Source organism: Passer domesticus, chromosome 6 (assembly GCF_036417665.1).
Source record: "Passer domesticus isolate bPasDom1 chromosome 6, bPasDom1.hap1, whole genome shotgun sequence".
Lineage (NCBI taxonomy): Eukaryota > Metazoa > Chordata > Aves > Passeriformes > Passeridae > Passer > Passer domesticus.
In genome coordinates, this window is record NC_087479.1 from 53,632,798 (window position 1) to 53,659,190 (window position 26,393).

Sequence of the window (26,393 nt, forward strand, 5' to 3'; positions counted from 1 at the left end):
TCGGTGCTTTCTCAGACACTGCTGCTGCCAGTACCCAAAGGTCATTTTGTTCAGGTGTCTCCTAAGACACCAATTAGACTCTTAATTTCCCTCTTGATGTTCCTTATCTGTTGTGGGCTTTCATTGTGTCCTCACAGCCGGAGGAACCACTTTGCTGGCACAGGATAAGGAATTGCACTTGCCCATGTTTCCATGCAGAGACTTATTTAGGCATTCTATTGTATTCTATTCTATATCCCTTCTGCTTCCTAAGAAATCCTTCAATATCTGGAGAAGCTGTGGCAGCCCCATCCCTGGAATTGTCCAAAACCAGGCTGGAGCAGCCTGGGCTGGTGGAAAGTGTCCCTGCCCATAGCACGAGGTTGGAACCAAATGATGTTTGAGATCCCTTCCCACCCAAACCATTCTGGGATTCCGGGATTCTCTGTGATCACCACTTAACCCACTTCCTAGAAAAGGGAATACGAAAGGGTTTTTTCCATTCACCTTCTGTCAAGAAACTCTTATTTCCACCTGAACTGTCAAGGAATGAGCTGGATGTTTCCAAGCCTTGCAGTGCTTTCATACATCCAAAATAGCACGGCCACCTACTAGTGTGGAATGGCTTTGGAAGCAGCGCCAAAGCACCGGAGCAGCTGTCATCTGCTGCCCACGTTCATTAGGCAGAGTCTGCAATCAACTGCCTTGACGTGACAGTTGCTGCCACACGCAGCAGGGAGGCTCTGGGAGCTTTGGAAAACTGTTCCATTCCTGTGTCAGGTTTGGGAACATCCCTGGTGGTTTTCTTTCTGCAGCTGCTTAGAATCGTGGAGTTGTTTGTGGTGGAAAAGACCTCCAAGGTCATTGATTGCAGCTGTTAGAATCGTGGAATGGTTTGGGTGGGAAGGGACCTTAAAGTCTATCCCAGGGCAGGGACACCTTCCACTATCCCAGGTTGTTCCAAGTCCTGTCCAACCTGGCTTGGAACACTTCCAGGGATCCAGGGGCAGCCCCAGCTTCCCTGGGCAACGTGTGCCAAGGCCTCAGCACCATCAGACAGTTGGAAGTTAGTCACTTGCATGAGTCATCCACAAAGGTTTGATTTTTATGGCATTAGCCTTTGTAACAGGTGAAGTGTGTGCTGGACTTCGGGCACCAACGTTGTAGGTGCAGGGTGATCTTGTCATTCAAAATAAAGCCCCGTCCAGCCTCGTGGAATGCTGGCTCCATGTCTGTCCAGCTTTCCTCACCAGCCACACTCATTGCCAGTTATTTTTAATAATCATTTTAATAACAATTCCTGCTTGTTTGCTGTAGCCAGGCAGCTTTCACCCCCCTCACCCAATTTCTGTGGGATCAAACCATTTTCTGCCCAGAACGCTGGTGTTGTGAGGGGGATTTGGGCAAGTCTGGGAGTCTGTGCTGTCCCTGACAGGCTGTGTGTGTTTCCTGCTCCTGCCAGGCGTCGGTGGTGTCGGAGCGGGACTACGAGAGCCTGGTGATGATGAGGATGCGCCAGGCGGCCGAGAGGCAGCAGCTCATCGAGCAGCTCCAGAGGGAAGACCAGGAGGAAAAGTCCCACACTTAGCATGAGAGTATGGATTCTTCCCACCCCTCCGTCCCCTCAGAGCTGTTTCTTTATTTAAGCCAATAAACCTCCTTTTTTCTAAAGGTATTGTGGGAATAGAAACTCCCAGGGACTGCGGCCCTTATCCCTGTCCAGGTTTGGGGAAGGAATGGCTGCCTGAGGTTCACAGAGTGCAGGTGTTACCCTGTCAGTGTGTGTGCCCAGAGCAGCTGCCCCATCCCATGGGACAAGGGGTGAGAGGTGCCATCAGAACACCAAACCTTGGAGCTTTTAATTCCTGAAAGCTCGTTCGGGAGCCGTGCATCTAGAAGGATTTGGCAACAGCTTTAAACAACCCACAGGAGGACATTGGTCTCTTTGGAGCAATGTTTTATTGGTGTTACCCCCACAGCAGAATCCATGCACAGTCCCAAACATTTCAGCAGTGTTGGGATCAGAGCCTGCACCTGCAATAGTCACACAACAACACTTCCTGTGTTATTTTGGGAATCCCATATTAGGCTTAGATGTCAGTCTGGGATCTGGAAGTTTGGTGGTGCTGCTGAGATGGAAGCAGGCCTTGCTGCCAAGGGAAGGGATTCTCAGAGCACTGAGAGTAGGCTTAGTGGTTCCCTCTGGGATTTCAGGGATGAGATGGGATGGTGTCCATGCTTGCTGTCCCCCCCTGACCCCCTGGCCTAGGAGAAGGCATGGAGTTCTCTGGGCAGCCTGAGGAGGAGGCAAACAGGGCTGATACTGAGCTTCCTCCAGGGCATGCTGAATACATGATTAAAATGTGAAAAAGCTGGAATTTGCCAGACTGCCATCCCGCCGAAGGCAGAGCTGGAGCCATCTGTTCCCTCTGCCAAATTCTGGGCATACCTTCCTCCCCCTGCTCTTGGGAAACGGAACAGGGATGGCAAAATTCCACTGGGTCCAGCTCTGCCTCTGCGCCATTCCTCCCCCTGCCTGAGTGCCTGGAGTCTGGGACAGGAAGGAATTAAGGGGGGAAAGTTTGCTGCCAGTCCTATAAGATGATCTCCAGCAGGATGTTGTCCGGGTGGAGCGCAGGATTCTCCCTGGCTATTCCCTGTGGAGGCACCAGACCAGGGTCTGGCCCACGCCGGTCATGCTGACCACGCGGTAGCCCAGGCTCTCCAGCTTGTCCAGGACCAGGCGCGGGGCGTCGTTCACGTAGTACTCACAGCTGCACCCAGGAAAGATGGGAACAAGGTGAGCTGGGGAGGAAGAGGTGGGAATTCCTTGGTGTAAGTGAGCCTGCCTCGCTCCTGATCCCTCTAAGACCAGCAGCCACACCTGGCTCGGGTGTGTGTGACACAGGGCCTTGGTTAACCCCGGGGGAAGGCACTGCCCGAGGTGCCAAACCGCAGGAATCCTGTCCAGGAGGGAAGGATCAGGTTGAATGGGAATGTGGCTCAGGGGCTGGTGTCTAGAGCCACATGCTGCTCGGTAACTGGGCTGGCACTGCAGCAGAGGGTAAACACAGTGAGCACTGGGAATTCCTGGAGGAGGAGAGGAATGATTCAGGTGTTTCTAAGGAATGAAATCCCAGTGTTCTACCCATGTCAGAGTCTGTGAGATGGATGTGTTTGAGGGACTGTTAGAATTTGGGGATTGGAACAAAGTGCTGCTTTCAACCAGGTGGGAAACCTTTGGAAAGCCAGTAGTCATCCATCCTGCATGGAGGTGCCAGGTGAGGTGGAGCCCAGGCTCCTCTGCTCCAGCAGTGCCTGGGAGCTGACACTGGGATCCTTGTCCAGCTCTGATTCCCCGCTGGTTTGTGCTGGCTCTAGGCTTGCAGCACATTCCCACATTCCGACCCCTCAATCCCAGAAGGTCCAGGGCTGTGACACTGCTCCCCAGTGAAGGGACCAGGCACAGACTGGGCTGAATTGGCTGGGGACAGCTGAGCTGAGCTGAGCTGGCCAGTGGGACCTTTGGATGTGCCAGCCTCTCCTCTGACATGACTTCTGGGATAAGGCTTAGAGCAGCTCAGCTGTAGCTGACTCACAGTGCTGGATAAGAGCAGATAATGATGGGCTGCAGGATCACTGGGGATCCTGTTTGGGCACCTGAACAAAGCTTCTCCTGCTTTTCCTACTAATAACGATAAAAAAAGATCCAAAAGCCTTTCCAAAGCTTCTCCTGCTTGGATTTCAGACCCGTGCTGGAGCTGGGAGTGCTTTAAAGCACGAAATAACCTGAGATGTGAGAGATTTTCCAGTTTCTCAAGACAGACTGTACTTGGCTGTAATTATAGATGTGGTGTAAAGATAATGTGCATTATTATAAGTGTCTTTGAAGTCTGTTCTTCCTCCAGGAGGGTTGCCACATACCCTTCAGATTTGCAGTGGGAGCTGGTAAATATTATTCCCACTATTCAGAGGAAGTAGCAGAGGCAGGGATTTGTAGAAACCTAAAAAACTGAGTAGCTGAGCTAAATGCAGGAGGCAAGAGCTCCCAAGGCTTTATCCCAGCTGTGTGTTGAGGGAAATGAAGATTGCACACTCTGGGTATCAGATCTGCTGCCATCTCCGTGTGCATCCAGTCGGGATGGAGGGGCTGGGATACCTGCAAAGCCTTTTCTTCCAGGTAAACCCACCCCACCCCTTGCCCCACCTGGCTGCCCCAAGGGCTCTGACCCCGAGTGAGAGGGCAGGGACCACATCCCTGCTCCCCACACCTTCTGGGACTTAATGAGGGGCCGTGTGTCTGTGCAGAGCTGTGGAACAGGATCCGTGCGCTCCCTCATTACAGGGATTTCAGCTTCACCTACATCCCAGTTTCCCAGCAGGTCTGTGCAGCTTGGGCTTTTCCTTTCCTAGCTCCCTACAAGGTCATGGCTAAATTTCTGAGGCCCAAGGCGCTGCAGGAAGGGGGTTTGCAGCATCCATAGCCAGGCTCTGCTCATGAAGGAACTGGGGATGGAAAATCCTGCTCGGCCACAGTGCAGATCCCGGAGCTCTGGTTGGGATTCTGGAGGAGGCGGCTGGGCTGGCACGTGGCTGTGCTCCTGGGGGTGCCAGCAGCCACATTCCAGCCAGGGGACTTTCCCCAGTGCTCAGGCAGGCACGGGGAGGACGTGCTGTGCCGCAGGGATGTGCCGCAGGGACACAGCGGAGTTCCCAGCTGTGACACAGGCCATGCCAAGGAGCAGGTGGGGCAAGAGGAGCTCAAAACGCTCCGGGCCACAGGGAGAGGAGAAAGGTGGCGAATCCAGCAGGGAGATCCCATAAGGAGCTCACATCCCTTCCCCAAAACAGGCAGAATGTGGTGCTTCTGTTCCTTATAGTGCTGCGGCTCCCCCAGCTGCTGGGACAGGCACCACAGAGGTTTTTATCTGTCTTTGCCTTCTTTTTCCTCCTGAATCACAGGGATCCTTGCCCAAATCTCTCAGGATCCAGGTCCTTCTTGGAGCCTGTTGTGTTTCTCTGTCTCCCATCCCGTTGCGTAACTCCGGGCTCCGCACGGCGGGTGGCAGCACGACTCTGGCACTGCTGCCAATCTCTGCCCCACCCACGGGCTTGGGAATAGCAGCACGGAGAGGGATCAGCCCGGCAAACCCCCCAGCAAAGCAGCTGCCATGGGGCGGCCCTCTCTGCTTATATTTTATCTCCTTACTATTGACATTTCCCAGCCCACTGAGATTTTGAACACTGCAGCAGCCGAGGATCCAGCCCTTGGTGTTGGCCAGGCTGGTGCTGAGTAGGAGGGTTTTCCCAGCTCCATGGATGGAAGCTTGGGAACATTTGGGATGGGATGCACCTTCTGTTTTAATGCCTTCTCCTCCTACTCCACACCACAGCACATGGAACACAGCAGGAATCGAGCTGCTCCTCTCTGTCAAGTTCTTTTGCATTTGGGGGTTTGTTTTGCTTTTTGTTGTTTTGGGTTTTTTTTCCCACTCCAGGGAAAACCAGGAAGTGGGATATCAAGTGAGGAAAAAAAAGTGGGCCAAACCATGAGGAAGATGCTGGTCACATCTCTGAGTGGCACTTGGCCAAAGGCTGGGGTCAAACTCAGCACGGTCAGAGGCGGGGACATGGAGAAGTGTCAAATATCCACAGCTTGGGAGGGGTTGGAGTCAGGGGTGACACAATGGGAAGCAGCTCCAGCCCCAGGGCTCAGCTGCCCATGGAAAAGATTTGCGAGCTGTTGGGAAGGGCTGGCTCAGGTGAAGCCTTGAGCTGCACTGGAGAATGGGATGGGATGGACAGACAGACTGCAGCTGGGAGGGACAGAACTGGGTGAGCATTCTGGTGTCTCAGCACCAAGAAAGGCACAGGCAGAGCAAGGCAGGGATGGCACCAAGAGAAGGAAAGGGGGGTCAGGTGCTAAAACAAGGGTCAGAGCAAAGGAAAGAACCAAGTGAAATATCAGGCAGCATTTCCTCATTAACAGGACACATGGGAGTCCTGGGATTAACTGTACAGCTGGAAGGTGCTGTGGGGAATTCCAGCAGTGAAAATGTTCTGCATTTCTTGGGGAAATAAGGAGAGGAGGACTTACAAGTTGTTCCCCAGCGTGCTCCTCTTTGTGGCCCCCAGGATGCTCATCAGGTGGGGATCCGAGTGCTCGTCGCCCACCATGGTGGGCCCAGCCTCCTGTGGGACAGGCACAGAGTGGTGAGGGACATGTGGTGACACGGCCACTCCCAGCAGGGGCCCTCAGTGCCAGCCACTGCAGCTGCTCACCCGGGAAGGTTCCAGCCTCAGCTCAATGCCATGTTCCACACTGGAAATGTTTGTTTTGCCCCTTTGGCAAAGAGCAGAGCTTCCAAAGTCTCTGGAGGGCAGACTGAGCCCTGCTGCTCCAGGCTGTTCCCTCCAGTGCCATAATCCATGTGTCCCTTCCTGTACCTCATCCATAATCACTCAATCAACTTGCACGATCCCAGCAGATGCTTTGGTGCTGCAGCATCCCCACAAATCCCCATTCCCAACCCACTGCTGCTTCCTCTGGGTCACCTCCAGTGGCAGCAGCAGCAGTGTCCACCACAACTCCCTCCCTTTGCTCATTTGCTGTTTTCACTGCCCCTGCTTCCTGCCCCAAACCACAGCAGCAGATCCAGGCTTGTGGATGTCAGGAAAAGGGAAACCCCAGATAAACACACAGCTCTGGGCTCCCGGAGAGTCCTGCAGGATGTGGCTGCTGCCAGTGCCGGGGAGTAATGTTTGCTTTGTGGCTTTATTTGACAGGGACAGCCAGCAATCCCACCGGTGCTCCTGGACACTGATCCCAGCCAGAGATCCCAGCCGTGCCCACCCCCTTGGCCGCGTTTTCCACCCTGGGATGGCTTTTTGGGGACGAGGGAAAACCATCTGCAAGGACAAGAGGGGCCGTCCCTTTGGCGTTCGTGGGATCCCACTGCAAGTTTCCCAAGTGAGTCGCTATTTGGGACACGAGGGTTTGGGGCAGCAGAGCCGCGGTGGGGACACCGGGGGCTCTCACGGGGCTGGGTCCCCCAAACCCGCATCACCCCGAACCCCCCAGCAGCAGCAGGGCCAGCCCACGCCGGGATCGCTCCGGTGGCACCGCGGGCTGAGCCCTGGTCGGTCCCTGCCCACCCCCCCCGGAATTCCCCACCGCCGGGGGTGCCCCGGCACTCACCAGGCGGATTTGGGTGCTGATGAGCAGGTACGGCATCTCCGCTCCGCCGCTGCCGCCGCCGCTCCCGGGGCACCTGCCCGGGGCCGCCCCCGGTCCCGCCCCCGGGCGGCGGGGGGAAAGCTCCCGGAGGGCTCGGGGGGCTCCGATGGATCCCTCGGGATCTCGGCACTGCCCTCCCAACACGGGGTGGGCAGGAGGTGACGGGCTGGAAGGTGATGGAGCAGGAGGGGACAGAAGGTGAGGAGCAGGGAGGGGATGGAGCAGGAGAGGATGGACTGGGAGACAGAGGACGGGAGAGGATGGACTGGGAGACAGGATGGGAGAGGATGGAGCAGGAGATGATGGACTGGGAGAGAGAGGACAGGAAATGATGAGAAGGGAGAGGATGGAGCAGGAGAGGAGATGCAGGACGTGGAGGACAGGGAGATGTAGGACGGGAGATGACGAGCAGTGAGGCAGTGAACTGGGAGATGATGGACAGGGAGATGGTGGATAAGGGAGACGAAGAAAACGGAAATTAATAGCAGGGAGATAAAGGTCCAGGAAATAACAGCAGGGAGTGAGGACTGGGAGATGGTGGAGCAGGAGCCAGGCAGGTGGGCCCTGCGGAGCATTCCCACTCCCACCCCACAGTCTGACCAAACATTCCCCTGAAGCAGGATTGTTCAGCATTACCAACATTTTTTTGGAAAATAATCTCTTTTTATACTGTTATTATCTGAGAACATGGGGGGTTTAAATTCCTTCATAATTGGAGAAGTCCCATTTCCTGAGACCAGGAGGCAGAGGCGCCGCATATCCACTATTATTGATGTGTTGTTAATTATTAATTGTTGTTGTTGTTATAATTATTATTGTTGTTGCTGTTAATTGTTGTTATTGACATTGTCACTGACTTGTTGGTGCTTTGGTGACACACAAGAAACCCCAGAGGCTGATGGTCTCTCCCCAAAGCACGTCCCACAAATCCCAGTGTGTCCATTCGGAGTTCCCTGTGGGATACCTCCCCCCAGGGTTAAACATCAGCTTGTTTTGATCATTCCCATCCCCAGCAGAGCCTCTTCCCCAAGTCCTGGAACAGCTGGAATGTTTGCTCACTGCTCTCCTGTCCCAGTGCAAACCTGTTGCCCAATGAACCAAGGGCACATTTCACCCTGCTGGGTTGGATTTTGACAGAATTCCCAAAATCCATGACCCCTCTGGACCTCTGCTGGGCACGTGTGCTCTGTGGTTACGCAGGGAATTATATGGGTATGAAACCCAGACCTTTCCAGAAATTAAAGGAAAACCAGCCAGGGTTCTGGCAGCCTGCCTAGCTCTGCCTCTGACTCTTATGTGGCTCTTTCCTGGGCAAAAAAAGATAGGAAGGAAAAAAGAGGGAAATGAGAGCAGAGCTATACATAACACTTTAATATTGAATTTCTGGAGGAGATACCAAAACCTGGGAGGCAGCCAGATCTCATCCATCATCCCAAGGCACATTATCACCCTGTGGCTCCGAGCTGGCTGCTCCCAGCTCTCCCTGCACTGGGCTGGCTCGGAATTGCTCCCAATAATTCAGGTAAAGGGAAGCAGAAGGTTCTTTGGCTCTGCCCAAACCCCCAGGAGCAGGGAGCACACACGGAGGGTTTTCCCTCTCCTGACTGGCACCTTTCCCTAAGGAATCCTTCCAGAAAAAGCAATTTCTAGTTTCAATAATTCTGGGATAAAGAAGCTCTTCCTGGGGTATCCCACCACGTTTCCCGCAGAAGGGAGGATTCCAGCCCCAAATGCCTGGCATGATTGCTTGGCCATTCCTGTCTCCTTGGCCTGTTCCACCTCAAATCCATTTACCTCACCCCAAAACCCGCCGGCTCTGTGCCCACAGCCCCACAGCCAGCTCTGCCCAGCTCCCCCACTACAACAGCCCTGTCCCCGTGTCCCGGTGTCCCTGTGTCCCGGTGTCCCTGTGTCCCGGTGTCCCCGTCTCGCTGTCCCCATCCCCGTCCCGCTGTCCCTATCCCTGTCCTGGTGTCCCTGTGTTCCTGTCCCGCTGTCCCTGTGTCCCGCTGTCCCTGTCCCGCTGTCCCTGTCCCGGTGTCCCTGTGTCCCGGTGTCCCTGTCCCGGTGTCCCGCTGTCCCTGTCCCTGTGTCCCGCTCCCTGTGTCCCGGTGTCCCTGTCCCGGTGTCCCTGTCCCTGTGTCCCGCTGTCCCTGTCCCTGTGTCCCTGTGTCCCGGTCCCTGTGTCCCGGTCCCTGTGTCCCGGTGTCCCTGTCCCGGTGTCCCTGTCCCTGTGTCCCGCTGTCCCTGTCCCACTGTCCCGGTCCCTGTGTCCCGCTGTCCCTGTCCCGGTGTCCCTGTCCCTGTGTCCCGCTGTCCCTGTCCCTGTGTCCCTGTGTCCCGGTCCCTGTGTCCCGGTCCCTGTGTCCCGGTGTCCCTGTCCCTGTGTCCCGCTGTCCCTGTCCCGGTGTCCCTGTCCCTGTGTCCCGCTGTCCCTGTCCCTGTGTCCCTGTGTCCCGGTCCCTGTGTCCCGGTCCCTGTGTCCCGGTGTCCCTGTCCCTGTGTCCCGCTGTCCCTGTCCCGCTGTCCCTGTCCCGCTGTCCCTGTCCCGCTGTCCCTGTCCCGGTGTCCCTGTCCCGCTGTCCCTGTCCCGCTGTCCCTGTGCCGGTGTCCCTGTGCCGGTGTCCCGGTGTCCCTGTCCCGCTGTCCCTGTCCCGGTGTCCCTGTCCCTGTGTCCCGGTGTCCCTGTCCCGCTGTCCCTGTGTCCCGCTGTCCCGGTGTCCCCCTGTCCCCGTGTCCCTGTCCCCGTGTCCCGGTGTCCCCGTGTCCCGGTGTCCCCGTGTCCCGGTGTCCCCGTGTCCCGGTGTCCCTGTCCCGCTGTCCCTGTCCCGCTGTCCCCACGCGCGCGCGCCGCTGTGGGCGTGGCCTCGCCGCCCCGCGCGCCCGTGACGTCACGCGCCCCAGACCGCCCCCCCCTCCCCACCCCGCTGTCGCCTCTCCGTGACGCCATCGCGCCGCGCCGCGGGCGGTGCCGAGCGGCCATGGTGGTGCCGGTGGCGGAGCCGGCCCGGGCCGGGCCCCGGCTGGGCATGGCGCTGGGGCTGGCGGCGGGCGCCGGCCTCTGCCTCGGCGTCATCTGGGTCATGCGCCGCCGCTCCAAGGAGGCGGCGGGGCCGCCGTGCCGCGGTACGAGCCGGGTCGGGATGCGGGGGAATGGGGCTGGAATGGAGGGAATGGGGCTGGAATGGGCAAGTGGGGTAGGGAGGCAGGAGCTGGAGTGGAGGAAATGGAATGGGGTTGGAATAGGAAGAGTGGAAAACGCACTTGGAGTTGGAAGAATGGTGTTGAAACGGGGGGAGTGGGGTTGTAATGTGGGAAATGGGGATGGAAAAGGAAGAATGGGGCTGGAGTGGGGGAGAACAGGGACTGAATGCGGGGAATGGGATGGGATGGGGCTGGAATAGGGGGGAATGGGGCCGGGATAAGGGGAATGAGGTTTGGGGGGTTGGGCTTTTAGGAGTGCTGGTTCGGAACCCTGAACTTCCTGAGTTTCATCTGTGTCTGTGCCAAACTTCGGCAACAGAAAGTGAAACCCTGTTTTTACAGTGATCACAGGATAATGGGAGCCTGGAATGGTTTGGGTTGGAAGGGACATTAAAGCCCATCCAGTGCCACCCCTGCCCTGGGCAGGGACACCTTGCACTGTCCCGGGCTGCTCCAGGCCCCATCCAGCCTGGCCTTGGACACTGCCAGGGATCCAGGGGCAGCCACACTTCTCTGGGCACCTGTGCCAGGGCCTCAGCACTCACAGGGAAAAATTCCTTCTAGTATCCCATCTGAATCTCCTGTTTTTCAGTTTGGAGTTGCTCCAGGCCCTTGCAAAGAGCCTTTTCCATGTTTCCTTCAGGCTGGGTCAGTGCAGAGCCTTTGCTTTTCCAGGCTGAGCAGTCCCATCCCTCCCAGCCTCTCCCTGCCAGCAGAGCTGCTGCTCCCCCGTGTCCCCTGGGTGTCCCCATCAGCAGCCAGCCCGTCCCCTGCCAGCAGAGCCGTGCTCCCCCCGGGGTGCTGTCCCTCGGGGCCCTGACTGTGCCGTGCTGTGCCGCAGGCCAGGCCGTGCCCGTGCCGGTGCCCCGGGCGCTGCTCCCGGCGGGAGACGCCGAGGGAGCCGTGCCCAGCCCCCTGCTGAGGCAGGACGAGCAGCTGGAGCTGCTGGAGCGCCTGGACTTCGTGGTGAGGAACGTGGCCGAGCTGCGGAGGGAGGTGGAGGAGCTGAGGAGCAGCCTGCAGGACCTGGCCGCGGGCATCGTGGGGGAGATCAGGTACTGCCCCTCTCGCCCGGGAAACAGCCCCGGGAATTGGGAGACACCTTGGAGCCCTGCCACCCACGGCAGGGACACTGCCACCCACGGCAGGGACACTGCCACCCACGGCAGGGACACTGCCACCCACGGCAGGGACACTGCCACCGGCCCAGGCTGGCCTGGAGCGCTCCCAAGGGATGGGGCAGGCACGGCTTCTCTGGGAAACCATCCCAGCCCTCGCAGGGAAAGATCCTGTCCCTGCAGCCAAGCTAAATTTCCAGTCTGAGCCCGTGCTGTCACCCCAGTTCCTGTTGCAGGGGCTGGATATCACGTCTGTGGATTCTGTGGGGGCTGGCACGGGCTGTCCTTGGAGGGGGGTTTGCTTTACCTGCAGATACATTATATTAGACACATTACACTATATATTCTATATTTTATAATTATATGTAGAATATATTGTATATTATATAACATATATCACTATATAATATACATATTATATATTATACAGTATACATTATATGTTATATATAAGAATACATGAATACCTAATACATAATATATAATATTATATATTCCTAATATATAATAAATATATAAATATTTAAAATTTCCTAAGTATATACAGAATACATAATGTAATAATACACTCTGTTATATATACTATATATATTATATATAATATATATTATATTATATATATAGATATATATAACTATCTATATCTATTCTATATAATAGCTATATAACTACTATATATTATATAACTATTATACTATATATAGTTATATAACTATATAACTATTATATAACTATATATTATGTAATTATATATAATATAATCGATATTACATAATATATAATATTATTTATATAATATATTATAATATATAATCGATGTGTAACATATCTAATACGTTATATTAGATACATTATGTTATATAATGTATTATATAGTTATATGTAAAACATAGTATATATGGCATAACTGTATATGATATACTATACAATATACATTATATATTACATAATATAACAACACAATAATAATACATTAATACGTAATATAACATAATATAACAATAATATATACATAATATAACGTTACATTATATGATATATAACTGTAATTTTATATATAATACGTTATGTCTATTGTATAATTTTATATCATATATCTATTATATATGATATAAAATAACATATCTAATGCATTATATTAGATACATTATATTGTGTAATATATATTATATATCATACAGAACACAACATCAGCTCCATTTGAGTTTGTACAAGCAGGAGTGAACCACCTCGTGAATTCTTTGCCTAGAAGGGGATTTGTCTGGAGTCTGCTGGAGAGGAGAAGGGGAATAGCAGACATTTCACTGCCAAATATTTATTTCTCTTCCTTTTTCTTTCCCTCCAGGACCCACCTGGAGGAAACCCAGCGCGTGGCTCGCCGGAGGAAGTTCCCCTTCTCCAGGGAGAGGAGTGACTCCACAGGCTCCAGCTCCATTTATTTCACAGCCAGCTCAGGGAAACTCAACACAGATGATGGAGAGAGTGAAGGGGGGTAAGCAGAGCACTGGGACAGGTTTTAGGGGGTTTGGTGCCACATCTGGGAAATCTGGAATATACAGAAGGGAATTTTCTTCCCCTACAGCCTGTTCTAATTTGCCTTTGTTACAGTAAGTGTGTTACTGCCAGGGCCAGACAGAGATCTGAAATGATCCTCTAAGAGAAAGGGAAAAAAACATTTTGAGGGGTTTTAAAGAAACAATTTGATTAAGGAACCTTGCAGAAGGAAGGGAAGTACGAGTCCAGCCTGGCAATGGAGTGAGAGAGTTTGGAAATCAAATTTCCAGACAATATATTTTATATTATATTAAAATGATCAAATCATCAGATCAGCAAATATCCTGAGGTGAAAGGGACCCAGGAGGATCATCCAAGTCCAACTCCTGGCCCTGCACAGGATAGAAGGTTCTGTGTGGTGTAAGAACATCATTAAAAATGCCAATAGAGCTGCAGGTTTATTCCTGTTGGACAGGTAACAAGTTCTCCTGCCCCTGTGACTGCTGATTTTCTGAGGAAGTGCTGCTCCCTTGTGCCTGAATCTGACCACTTCTGTAGCTTTTGGGGTATGGAAGTGTGTCCCAAAACACCTGGTGCTGCTATATACATTTTCCCAGAGCAGTTGGGATGAAATGTCATTTAAAGAGGGATTTTAGAGCAGTGGGAGCATTTCATTTTTAGAGCAGTGGGGGAATTTGGGCAGCCAAATGACCTGGGGGCTGGTGCCAGCTGGCATTTCAGCAGGGATTTGTCCTGCCAGGACAAAGGACAGGGATCTGGGACTGCCCTAAGCTCCTGTTTGTCTCTAGAGCTGGTGAGGGTGATCTCATTGGGGTTGTAGAGCTTCATTCAGCTCAGGTGGGTGTTGGGATGAGAGGGAAATTAGGGAGGGAGTGATTAATGATGGTGTAATAGGAAACGAGGCTGCAGAACAGATTTTAGAGCTGTGGAGTTGGTTCTGAAGGCAGGGCTTGGGTGTTTGGGTAACAGCAGATGCACTGAGTCACCAGGGGACCAGGGTTTGTGTAAAACTGCTGGAAAAGAGGATTTTGGCCACACATCCCAGCCCTGGCTGTCCTCAGATCATAGAAAAGTGTGAGTTGTGACAGAGGCCGAGAATTCAGGGTTACAGAAAAGGCACCTCCTAGGGGGACAGGGGTGTATTTCACTGCAAAACCTCATTAGTTTATTGGGAATCCAGTGGTGGTTGGTGGAGTCCTCACCTTTTAATTAACATCTGTAATTAGCTGTAATGACCAGTGTGGGGATTGGTGGATTAGCAGCTCTCACCTGATTTAAAACTGGAATCTCAGGTCATGCCTCACTTTGGTGCTACACAGAGAGGTGTAAAAACATCAGTCAGGCCAGGACCAGCTGCCTGTAGTGTGCAGTGTTGTAAATGTGCTTGAAAAGTAACATTTTCAGGGTAGGAAATTTAAACTTTGGAAAAATGTATTGAGGTTTTGGAACAGGCACTGGGAGGAGGAATGAGCCTGTTGCCAACAGGTGGATTTCAGCTGGGTGTTCCTTGCTGAATTCTTTCAGTGGAACCCCCAATTTCAGCTTTATTTTGTGAACCACGTGGGCATGAGCAGCTTCTCCAATTTCAGACACAATTCCCAAAAATCTCCCAAGAGTTTTCAGGGGGGTTGTGCTGCTTAATTTCCCTGTGTGGCTTTGGGTTTTGGGCTTCTTCACATCCTCTTCCCATGGGCTCTGTTTTCCTTCAGGATTGCCATATTAAAGCATTCCAGAGCTTTCCATCATTGTAATTTCAGGAAGACAGCTGATAACACCTAAATCCCCTAATCTCCCTGAAAACTTTGGGTTTCCTTGTCTTTTTGAGCTGGCAGAATCTTGTAGGGGCTGTCTGGCAGAAAACATGGTTGGTTTTTGAGCTGAAGGGCTGAAATCTTGGCAGCTGCCAGTAAAATGTTGGGGGTTAGGATGGGGAAGTCAGGGAATTTGAGGAGTTTTCATTTAATTTCTGGAAATGAGGTGGTCTGGAGAACTGATAATGTAATTAATATTAAGAAATGTAAATAAATGAGGGTTTTAATCAGAGGCAGAGCCGTGCCAGAGTCACCTGCCCTTGTGTTGGTTATCCATTAATTCAGTGTCGTCTCCAGCATGGCATCCTTGCTTTCCTGCCTTTGCAGTGTGAGGCTGGTGCTTTATTTCTTGCCTTAAAATGTTTCAGGACAACATGGTGGGGTTTTGAAAGTCTGGGCGAGGGTTGGAGGCTGCAGTGAGGGAGCAGAGAGGGGAATTCCTGAGAATTAGGGATGGTTCTCAGGAAGCTTTGATAGCCAAACGTGTCTTGTTATCTGTGTGTGGGCAAAGCCCTGTCACTGCCTCCTTCAGATAGGGGCTGTGGTCCCATATCTGTGTCCCCAGACAAAGGCAGGGCCTCAGGGCTGTCCCTGGGAGGAGCAATCAGCCAGGACAGAGGGAAGCACAGCTGGAGGTGCCCAGTGCCCCCAGAGTGCAGGGAACCAGATCCAGCAGAGCTGCTGAAGTTCTCTTGGGCAGTTACTGACTCAAATCAACAAAGGCCCTGTGTTCAAGTGCACATTTTGAAATGACTGGCTGATTTGTGCTTGTTCTGTAGTTAAGAGCTTGCAGGTGAAAGTGAGGATTGAATTCCTTTCCAAACAAGACAGATAGTCTTGTTTGAAAAGGAATCAGCTCTGTAAGTAGATGGTAACCACTGTGTAACCCTGGTTTAAATTTCAAATTTTAAATTCCCAGCTTTAGTGCTGGGGGAGCTTAATTTTCACCATTTTCAGGAGCTCTGATGTGAGCTTTACAGGATCACTGGGGTTAGGAGGAGCTGACAGGGTGTGCAGGGGAGGTGGGGACAGTTAAAATCCAGGAATGGTTTGGGTGGGAAGGGACCTTAAAGCTCATCCCCTGGGCAGGGACACCTTCCATAGACCAGGTTGCTGAAAACTGACTTGGGACTTAACTGTGTTGTCACCTTCATCTTCCTGAGGGTGACACGAGAAACGAGGTGGTGTGGGCCACTTGGGTTGTGCACTTTTCTCTGGGGTAACCCGAGATACCCTTCCTCTCGTGAGGAACAGCTCCTCAAACTGCTTTGCTGCTGTTTGTTTCCCCCAAAGTTACACCACGGCCAACGCCGAGTCCGACTACGAGCGGGAGTCGGAGCGGGAGAGTGAGGACGAAGTGAGCTGTGACACAGTGAGGACGGTGCGCAGGGACTCGCTGGAGCTGGCCCCCGAGGACGAGGGTCCCCTGCTGCCCGAGGCCTCGCTGGACCAGGGGCTGGGCCAGCTCCTGGAGCAGGCTGACCGCCTGCACGGCGGCGACGAGCAGGACAGGAGAGAGGGCTTCCAGCTGCTCCTCAACAACAAGCTGGCGGTATAGGTGCCTTGTTGTATTTTCCGGCGCCAGGGGAGGGTCAGCTTGGATGTCTTCACTCAAAGTCCAACCTGGAAATGATCCCCACCTTGTCACCCAGCCCAGAGCGCTGAGTGCCATGTCCAGTCATTCCCTGGACACCTCCAGAGATGGGGACTCTGCCACCTCTCTGGGCAGCCCCTTCCATTGCCTGACCACCCTTTCCAGGAAGAAATTCCTCCTGGTGTCCAACCCTGGCACAACTTGAGGCCATTTCCTCTTGTCCTATCCCTTGTTCCTTGGGAGCAGAGCCCAGTTCCCCCTGACTGCCCCTCCTGTCAGGGAGTTGTGGAGAGGGAAAAGGTCCCTCCTGAGCCTCCTTTTCTCCAGGCTGAGTCCCCCCAGCTCTGTTCCCTTCCCTGGACATGCTCCATCCCCTCCCTCACTGCCTTTCCTGACGTGAGAAGCCCAGAGCTGGGCCCAGCCCTGGAGGTGCCCCTGCAGTTCCCAGCGCCGGGAACTCCTGCAGCACTGAGCTCTAAACTCACCCTCTGTGAGTTCCACTGTGCTTCCTTTGGAACTGGGGCACCTCAAGGCTCAGAAAAACCCCTGCATGACCCGGGCTGTGAGTGCCCTGCCCGGGCTTTGCCCCTGGCCTGATGTGGGTGTTGGTGTTGCCTGCAGTACGCGGGGCAGCGGGAGTTCCTGTGGCGCCTGGCGCGCGCGCACTGCGACATGTGGGAGCTGACCGAGGACAAGGACGAGAGGAGGTCCTATGCCACAGGGGGTAAGGAGTTCCCTGCTGCCCCAGAGGGGGCTGCCACTCTGCTGCACAGCCCCTCCGCCTGCCAGCAGGGCCGTGCATTCACTGGTTTGCCCTAGAATCTGGTTTTTAGGCGGGTGGGAAGCAGCGTTTTAAATTGATTTTTTTTTGTGTTTAAAAATTGAGCTTTGTGAAAGAGTCTAAATAGTCTGCTTAGAGCTGGGAAAGTTGTTTCTCAAAGCTGTCATCCATTTCTCTGTGACACTGAAATAAACCACAAATATAAAATAAACAAGCTTTGCTGTAGCATACTGGGTTTTCTCTGTGCCAGCACCTGCAGATATGAAAACAATACCTATTTTTAAATTCGCTTCAACTTCACTCCCTCTTTGTTCCTTACCACCTCAAAAGTGTCTGCAAGATTTTAGGTGAGTCACAATAGGAAAAAACTCATCTTTATTACAGTTAAGATGTGCAATAAAAGATTCTAATTAAATAATTTCTGTCTTGTTTATTATGCACATAATTAAATAGAGTTAGTTAATACTGTAGCTAATATAATTACTCTTTTCTGGGAATCAGTGGAGCCATTTTAACATGGAATTCTGAGTTTTATATTGTCCTTTTAGCCATCAATAGGTGCTTAGTTTTCAGCCTTTTGAACCTGCCAGAGGATAAAATTACGGGATGTTTCCAAGCCAAATGCATTATCAAATTGACAAATATATGACTTTTATGCTGTTCTGTTACTCTGACAGCCTGAGAGAAAGAAACTGGGAGAGAAAGCAGCTGAATTTCTTACCTCTGACTACTTTTTTTGTTCCAGGGAAGGAAGAGCTGGAACTTGCCTTGCAGAAATGGGATCAAAGTGCTGAGTGCCACCAGTGGTAAGTGACTTTTTACTTCTTGCTTTTAAGAAGCATAGGAGAAGGACCTGGAGGTTTTTGTGAGCTGAGCTGCAGTTAAAAAAAAATACAAACCCCCTACAAACTTCTTTGCTGTTACTTGCACTGTGCCACACTGGTGGTGTTTTTCCATAAAAAGCCATTTTTAACAGCTTTGCTTACTTGGTGTAGGGAATAACTTGACAGACAGTAGGTTTGGTTGTGATGGTAGGAATAAATTTGGGGTATCTTACAGCAACTTAATTATGAATTTCTCTCTGAAGAGTACTGGAGGAGAAGCTCCCAAGTGGAGCTGCTTTTGAGGCAAGAGGGGATGTGTTTGACTCCATCAGCCAGGCCTGGGAGTGTGGGCTTGGTGCTGTGCCAAATTCCCTATTTTCCACTGAATTCTGGAGGAAGGAGATCCATCACTCTCACCAGACAGGCTTTTAGAGTCTCCTGGAAATGTTTTCTGCCACTGCTGGCTCTGCTCTCACCACCCTGCAGGGCCCTTGGCTTGGACATGAAGGGACACAGCAGCACGTGGCTCTTTTTTGTTTAAACACAGATATTTTATGTGTTTGTTCCGTGCTGAAAGAAGAGGGGATCTGCAGTTCAGCCAGGCAGTGGTGACCAACATTTCTGCACAGGGTTTCAGGGAGGAGGAAGGAGAGGGGGCAGGACCTTGCTCCCTTCAGCAGCCTGGATGAGCCAGGCTGTGATTCCAGCTCATGTCCTTTATAAAAATTACTCCAAAAGAGAGTTTGTGGAGTGGCACAGATCCTTGGAGATAAGGGAATGTGCTTTTCTGTAACTCTGGTGAATTCCTCTTGTGAATGGTGTTTGTCAGCAGTTGCACTGAAGGATTGGCAGCACTTCAATTAGAATAAAAGGGATTTTTTTTCTTCTTTAATGAAAATTATTGGGAAAAGAGGTTGCTGAGTGTCTTTACCAAACAAGAGCTGTGCTCTTGCAATGAGTAAATTTGCTTGAAGGATTCTTTTGAGCTACTGGCATCTGAATAAATGCCAGTAAATTTTTATGACCTTAAACTGTATTTCATCTGTTGGTAATGAATTACTGCTCTCAATTAAAGCTTTGACTGGAAGGAGGAATTTGGGAGCAGGAAAATCTCCAGCAGATCATGGTGCTGGCCTCTTGTTTGCTGGCTTAACATCTTTGAATGAATGGGGTTTAGTTGCCAGGGTGAATCTTAGAATTTGTGTTTTACAAAGCCAGGTTCCACTCCCATGTCCAAATATATTGACAATTTTGCCTTGGAATTCCAAGTTTTGGAATTTTGACAATTTTTGGCCCCTCAGACCCCTTTCCCAAGCAGGGATAAGGCTCCTTCCTGCACAGCTACATCTTGCTTCCAGTTCTCCAGGGCAGCTGGAGGAAGGAAACAGCAGAGCAGCATGTGGGAGGTGTGGGATTTCTTGGGAATGAATGTGTAACTCCCTTTATCAGCACACAAATTACTATTTTCTGCCAGAATAGAACAGGAAATTATTCCCTTCCCAGCTCTGAAGTGGTCACAAGCTGGCTTAATTGCAGTCTTTCCTTATGGTAATTGAATTTACCCTGGGGAGAAAAAGCAGCAGAGGTTTTAAAGCTTTTTTTGGGGTGGATTTCATGTCCCAGCTCTTGGGGGAAGCGATCAGAGAACACTGTTCACATTTTATTTAAATTACAGTTTTGTTCTGTCATGTTTCTCTCTAGTGACTAATTTCCTTGCTGAAGAATCCTTTATTATCTTCTGTCACAGGGAAATAATTTATTATCTCTCACACCCATGTTGTCTTTCCAGTATTCTTCTCCCTCTTACAGTTTTTCTGACAAAAGTGGAGGGATTCAGTGCAGGACACAAGCTGGGAGTGGCATGGCTTTGTGCTGGTGTGATGGTCCTTTGCATTCTTTCTTCTGCACACACAGCAGCACACACAGCAGCTTTCTCTTTCCCACTGCATCCCAAATGGCCACTTTGATGGAAATATTCCCAGTTATTTAGCTGCCTCTCCACAGGGGCTGTGTGAAGCCTGGTGGTGCAGGTCTCCTGGGCTGAGTTTTTTCTCTGTGTGTGTGCATCATTGCACGTTGATTTTCCCCTTTATCAGTTGCCTCTTGAAAGTTTGTGGATTCCTTCAGATGAAATTATGCTGGGTTTTGGTGCTTATTCATTGTCTTCTGTGCTTGTTACTTCCTCCTACTTCCTACATCATTCCCAGTTTTTTGAGGTGCTGAGGAAGACGAGGTATTTTGCCTGTAGTTACCATTGAAAGGAAAGATTTCTCCCCTCAGTGCCTCGTTGTTGTTCAGTCATCACTGACATTTTAAAGAAACAAAGAAAATAAGTGGGGAAGGGAAGGATTTATGTGGGAAATCAGTGCTGGCTACAGCTCCTTTCAGGGTTGGAAGGATTTGGCATGAGGAGCAAAAGTGGTTTCTCAGGAGTGCCAGGGAGAGCAGTAAATGTGTGGGGCTGTGTCTGGCCTGGCTTTGGGATCTGCCCAGGCACAAAGGAGAGGCTTTCATGGCTCTGCTCTGGCCGTGGAGTGTGGGACAAAGCTCTCCTTGTAGCTGCTGCTGTTGGGAGCCATCTCGGGGCAGAATGGAGCAGGAGTTTGGTCAGGGCTGCACAGACAAGGCAGCCTTGTGCAGGGGGCTGATCTCTGCCCCTGCTGCCCTCGGGATGTTCCCTTGGGAAATGTGGCAGTTGTGTTGGGCACATTTAGTGCTTTAAGAGTGGATCTGTGTGTGGGAGGTGAGGGATTCACAGGGAATGATCTCAGAGCCTCTGCTCCTGACTCACAATTACCTGGTTCTTACCTTGGATTTAGACACCAGGGTTGCCTCTGCTTTGATTGTCAAAGATCCCTGAGCAGGTGGAACTTGTGTCCATTTAAACTGATTTCTCCATGAGCTCGTTTCAGCTCTTGAGAAGGACAGAGCAAGTTCCCAAATCTGTTCTTGCTTTTAGGGATGGATGGATGGATGGATGGATGGATGGATGGATGGATGGATGGATGGATGGATGGATGGATGGATGGATGGATGGATGGAGCATCAGTGGCTGCACAGACCTTTCAGAATTGAATTGAGAAACAACTGTGGCCTTCTAGAACTCCCAGCCCATTCCCAGTGGCTCCTTGCAGCACATCTGCAAGCTCGAGGCAGCAGCTTTAGGAAAGGAGAAAGGAAAGGAAAGCGAGCTGTGGATTTGCCTTGGCTTCCATTCCTCTTGCTAAAAGTAATATTGGAAGTGCAACCAGAGGTATTTCAGAGAAACCTGAGGAAAATGGTGCAGGAGCTGTGTCAGAAGCTGTAGTTTGAGTTGGACATTTTGCCCTGGAAATGAAGCACTGCCTGCTGGAAGCGCTCACTGTGGGAGGAATAATAAGCTCCAGCCCCCTTGGGGTTGTCCTGTGTGTTATGGAGAAGTGGGATGGGGTTGGGTGAGTCTCCAGAACATGCCCTTTCTTCTGGAGAGTCTGGCAGTCTGGTGGAACATGTTGATCACCAGCCCTTTTCAGTTGCGTGGGTACATCTGGCTGGCCGTGGGCAGATCCTGGATTTTTGAAAAGTCACAGCATTCTGGATGTGCCTGGGAGATGGCTTTGATTTAACACCTGCCAGTGCTTCAGGATTTCTCTCCTGCTGCATCACTGCCCAGATCTGGCCAATTCTGAGCCAGGTTCTGGATTTATGAGCTGAGCATTTTCTGTTCTGCAGGCAGATTAAACAGGGAATCTGCTGTCAGTGTGCTATGGAGCAGGAGCAGCTGTAGGAATAGGTGTTAGGAGATAGTTCAGAATGTAGTGGAGGGAAAATAACATGGAATTAGAGCTGAGTGCAGCCCCCTGACTTGTCTGCCCTGGAAGGTGAACTCAGAAATGTGAACATCCAGAGTACAGGAGCTCTCCCATATTGGTGTTTGTGGGCTGTAAGGAATGGGGAACATCAGCCTTCCCCACTTTTTCCTTCCATCTTGTCTCCCCTTGGAAGAGCCAAAGCTTTTTTTCCCAACCTCTTTAGGATCAGCTGGTCATTAATTTCAGATGGAGTCACTGGGAATTCTGCTGTCTCTCCCAAAGCACTAATTCCCAAATAAATTCTTATTTTAATTTTTGGTTGTTGCAGTCTAAATACCTGCCTGCTAATTCCCTGTCCCTTTACTCAAGTGCAGGGACTCCCATACATCTACCCAGTGCACAGGAAGGTAAAAAACTGGGAATGCTCACAAAATATTGGGAAAACTGTCTTGGAGGTGGTTAAAAGAGCTAAGAGCTGTGTTTGGGCTAGCAGAGCCCCCTGACTGTGGAGGGGAGGTGCTGGAGGCTCTGCATTCCATGGCAGAGTCCTGCTTCCAGGGAAGTCAGAGTGCACAACCCAAAAACTCCTTAAATCCTGGGGATTTCAGCTGGAAGATCAGGCTCTCTCAGCTGGGCGTTCCTGTTTTCACAGAGTTTATTTTCTAATAAATGGGGAAATCCTGAGCTGAGATTGTGGGGGGAAGTGGTGTGTCAGCAGCTTAATGAGAACTCTGGCTGCTAATTAATCAAGGGATATCCTAAGGGAAGTTCTGGATGGATCTGAGCAGTAATGCACAGGGCACCCACTGGTTGCAGGGGATGAAAATCCCCATAATCATTATTTTAATCTCTCCTGGTGCTGCTGCTCAGCCCTCGTGCACCTCCACAGTGCTCTGGTGATGCTCATCCCGAGGCATCCCATGGAATGAGCTGGAATAAGTGACTCCATCCTGCCCAGCTGAGCAAGCAGAGGAGAGAACAGCAGAAAGCAGAGCCTAAAATCCCAGAAGTGCAGAGTTGTGGGTGTGAAAATCCCTCACAGTCCAGAACCTGGGATCAGCAAACCATGACACCTGGGAATACTGTGAAAATCAGATCAGGTGTTGCTTCCCATATATATTTTTTAGTTTATTTCGTGGCACTAAAATAGGACTGCAATTTAATTTACTGCTGCTTTTATGGCTTTTTCATCAACATTTCACCAGGCTGTTAAAAAAACCCCTGGAATTTATATTTGACATGAGACAACTGTGTGATTTATTGTCTAGGAGTATTTTATCTCATGATCTTAAAGAATCAGCTTTTTATTGGCTTGTATTTCTCAACCCCTGTCATGTTGTGGTTAGGGATGTTTAGTCCAGGCTGGTGTTTGTTGGGAAACAAACTGGAGAAGATCCTAAAAACACTTACTCCATCATCTGCACACAACAGAGTGGGGCTGTGGAGCCCAGCAGCAGGGAAAGATTTTTTTCCAGCTGACAGGAAAAGGTGTTATGTCCCAGAATCCACTGATTTGATAATCCTTGTCTTTACCACAAAAAATAAGAATTTTAGAGCTGATCTAAGAGCTTTCCCACAAGAAAGGTAACAAATTAAAGGAAGAGATTTAAGGCAAAATGCTAAATTGTTCAGGAATAGTGACTGTGCTGTAACTTACACACTGGAAATGGAGCAGTGAGGTGTGAGGGGATTTGTGGGATTTTGTGACTCTGAGGAAAGTGTAATTGGAGATTTAAAGGTCTCCTGAGAGATTCCTGCACATCTGCTGTGGTTGATCATCCCAAAGGATGCCTTGGGATATCAGTATCTGTGGCAGCACTGGGGTGTGGGTGTAGGAAAGGGGATTTTTATTTGCATCTTTCTGCTTTTCAGCTTTATTTTTTGCAAGAATGAGCCATGTTATTGATTTGTCTCTCTGTTCCACCTGATATTTGTTTAACCAAACTCAGAGCAGGGGTGGAAATGTCCTCCACTCCCAGAGCTCTCACCCAAGCAGGATAGGAGAGGCCAAACTTCCATCTGCATGGTCTGTCCCACTTGAGAGCTCTCTGAGCTGTTGTTTCTTGGGAAGTGATGCAGGGAGGGAGGTTTTGATCCACTCTGATGCAGGGAGGTGAGGTGGGAGGGTGCAAATCCACAGGGAATTAATCTTGAATTTCACAGCTCGTGCAGTAACTGCTTTTGCTGGGGCCTTGCTTCTCAGGCTCACAGCTCAAGGTCTCTTACTGGACTAAACTAAATGTCTTTGCACTTTCAACACTGAGCATGTGTCATTCTGTTTCCCAGCTGCAGGATGTAGGTAGGTGTTCCAGGTGTGTCCCTGGAAGCAGAGCCCTGTGTGCTGCTGCTGTGTAAGGGGGTGGCTGTGCACTTAGCTCATTAGAGCTGCTCTTAGTCTAGCCTGCCTCTTCACTCTGCCCTGCTCTGGGTTCTGGCACAGCTTTCCCTGCTCAGAGAAGCAATTCCAGGTGTGCAAGTGTGCTGTCCTGGTTTTAGGCATCAGTGCAGTGAGTTTGTGTCGAACCCAACCCCTCTGGCTGCCTCTTCCTTCCAGCTCCTTCCTTCCTGGGTGCTACATTTTTGCTGCTTATGTTTCTTCCTGTGAGGGATGTGCTGTATTCTTTGTTTTCCCCACTAAGGTGTGAAGCTTCCATGCACTTCACAGAATCCTGGGATGGTTTGGATTGGAAGGAACATTAAAGCTTTTTCCTATTCCATCCCTGCCATGGGCAGGGACACATTCCACTATCCCAAGCTGCTCCAAGCTGTGTCCAGCCTGGCTTTGAGCACTTGTAGATCTTCCTTCTGCAGCCATGGACAGCAGGTAAATGTGGATTCAACGTGGATTCAGTCCCAGCTGGCTCATGCAGGTGTCTCCCCTGCAGGTTTGCTGTCCTTTGTGGGCAGGTGTCGGAGCAGGAGAGCATTCCCAAGCGCATCCAGGCTGGATATGTTTTCAAGGTGAGTGGCCAGGAGCTGCTGGGCTTTGTGTGAGGATCAAACAACACTCATTTCTGCAGCAGGAAATTGGGAAAATTGGCTCCACTTCTTCTTAGGGAAGCAGTAGATTTCAGAGATGCCACGAGTGGGTGGTTTGGGGTGAGGAGGTTGATTCCAGCCATGCCTTTAGGGAGTGACCAGGCTGACTCTGCAGTTTTACACACTAATTGCAGAAAAGAAAAAAAAAATCTTGCAAATTCATTTAGGTAAAGGATGAGACTTAGAGCTTGAAACATGGAATTATTGTGTGGTGACAACATACAGCACCAGCTTGTCTGCAGTGCATGGCTGTGAGCAACCTGCACCCTCCCAGGAAGCAGTTTCTGCTCAAAAAGGATTTCATTTGCCTCAAATTCCTTTTCCTTTTTTATTTCTAGTAGTATTCCTATTGTTATGATTCCTTGTGGATGTTCCAGGGGAAAAGGATGTACATGGAACAGGCCACAGGTTATTGTGTCCCCATCAGCCTTTGGCATGATCAGTGAGGTTATGGCAAAGCTCTGGAGCAGGAATAAAATGCAGGGCAGCTTCTTTGTGTGCAGAAATTCTGTCCCTGAGGCTGGAGAAATGCTGCTTTGCCTTGCTCACTGACTCCAGTCTCATTATACTGTTTGTGACACTTAAATTGTGGATTCCTTCCTTTCCTCTTTCTCCACCTGCTCTGGTGGGTATTTTACTGCTTTTGACAAAGATGTGACACGTGCTGGTGATGCTTTCCCACAGGAACACATTGACAAAGCCATTGCCCTGAAGCCCCAGGACCCACAGCTCTACTATCTGCTGGGCAGGTGGTGTTACCAGGTAAGAGAGTTTATTCTCAGCCCCTGGGCAGCCTCTGGAGGGTTCAGAGCTCCAGCCTGAGGTTTTTAGTCACTGCTGGTGGCATGGGAGGGGAAATAGCAAAGGGTGGTTAGGAAAACCCCAAGCTGCAAACTCCTTTCCTGTTCCCAGTGCTTTGCTTGGTAAAAACAACCTTCCTTCCATGCTCTGAGCACACAGGGGTGTGGTCAAGGCCATCTGAGGAGCTGCTGCTCACAGTGTTGGTGTGTGATGTGTGGCATGTGTCCCCCTGCCACACACAGAACTGGGGGCACTGGCAGCACCTGCCAGCTGCTTTATGCTTCCTGACAGGGAAAAGCTTGGAGTCACATGCCAAGCTCTCAATCTGATTTAGAGCCTAAAAATGGAATAAAAGTCTTCAGTGACTGCTGCTGTTCCATTGGAAAGCACTTTGTTGGGAGTGGAGCCACAGGGCAGAGATTGTAACTGGGATAATTGAGAGTGGGAATTACAGAGCAGCCCTGAGCTGAACTGCTGGGAGCTCCTGGCTCTTTTCCTGGAAAAAGATCCTTCCTTCATGCTCAGCCTGGAGCTGCTGAAGCTGTGGAATAAAACCACAGGTGGAGAAGTAGTGCTTCATCTAGTCTGCATTGTTGGAATTATACAGGATCAAACAGGGTATTGTCAGAGGGAGGTGGTGGAGTCCCCATCCCTGGAGGTGTTCAGGGAATGCCTGGAGGTGGCACAGTGCTCTGGGCT

At 50.9% G+C, this 26,393-nt stretch overlaps 2 protein-coding genes across 6 annotated transcripts in view; one reads left to right on the plus strand and one right to left on the minus strand.

The window, feature by feature from the left end:
* The window catches only part of DNAJC17 (DnaJ heat shock protein family (Hsp40) member C17), a 41,653-nt gene that overhangs the window by 12,155 nt on the left and 3,105 nt on the right, over positions 1-26,393 (plus strand). Inside the window, exons 2-10 of one of the 5 annotated variants that reach the window (XM_064425741.1) lie at positions 1,442-1,574; positions 6,766-6,949; positions 11,262-11,475; positions 12,884-13,030; positions 16,158-16,416; positions 17,080-17,182; positions 17,985-18,045; positions 24,740-24,815; positions 25,578-25,655. In XM_064425741.1, coding sequence (XP_064281811.1) covers positions 1,569-1,574; positions 6,766-6,949; positions 11,262-11,475; positions 12,884-13,030; positions 16,158-16,416; positions 17,080-17,182; positions 17,985-18,045; positions 24,740-24,815; positions 25,578-25,655 — 1,128 coding nt within the window. In that variant the 5' untranslated portion in view covers positions 1,442-1,568. Of the gene's footprint in view, positions 1-1,441; positions 1,651-6,765; positions 6,950-10,156; positions 10,343-11,261; positions 11,476-12,883; positions 13,031-16,157; positions 16,417-17,079; positions 17,183-17,984; positions 18,046-24,739; positions 24,816-25,577; positions 25,656-26,393 lie in introns of those variants that run through there. The other 4 variants (XM_064425740.1, XM_064425744.1, XM_064425743.1 and 1 more) reach the window with 4 other exon arrangements.
* On the minus strand, positions 1,879-9,316 carry GCHFR (GTP cyclohydrolase I feedback regulator). Its single transcript, XM_064425753.1, has 3 exons — positions 7,178-9,316; positions 6,077-6,171; positions 1,879-2,753 (listed from the first exon to the last, which is right to left on the minus strand). The coding sequence occupies exons 1-3, from the start codon at positions 7,856-7,858 to the stop codon at positions 2,630-2,632; spliced, it is 900 nt and encodes a 299-aa protein (XP_064281823.1). The 5' UTR covers positions 7,859-9,316; the 3' UTR covers positions 1,879-2,629.

Excerpts from the sequence above, each read along its gene's own strand:
- GCHFR (XM_064425753.1), bottom strand. The coding sequence starts at position 7,858 with ATGTTGGTAATGCTGAACAATCCTGCTTCAGGGGAATGTTTGGTCAGA. Across the intron at positions 6,172-7,177 it reads TCAGCACCCAAATCCGCCTG|GAGGCTGGGCCCACCATGGT; the intron begins GTGAGTGCCGGG and ends CCTGTCCCACAG. Across the intron at positions 2,754-6,076 it reads AGCACGCTGGGGAACAACTT|CTGTGAGTACTACGTGAACG; the intron begins GTAAGTCCTCCT and ends TCCTGGGTGCAG.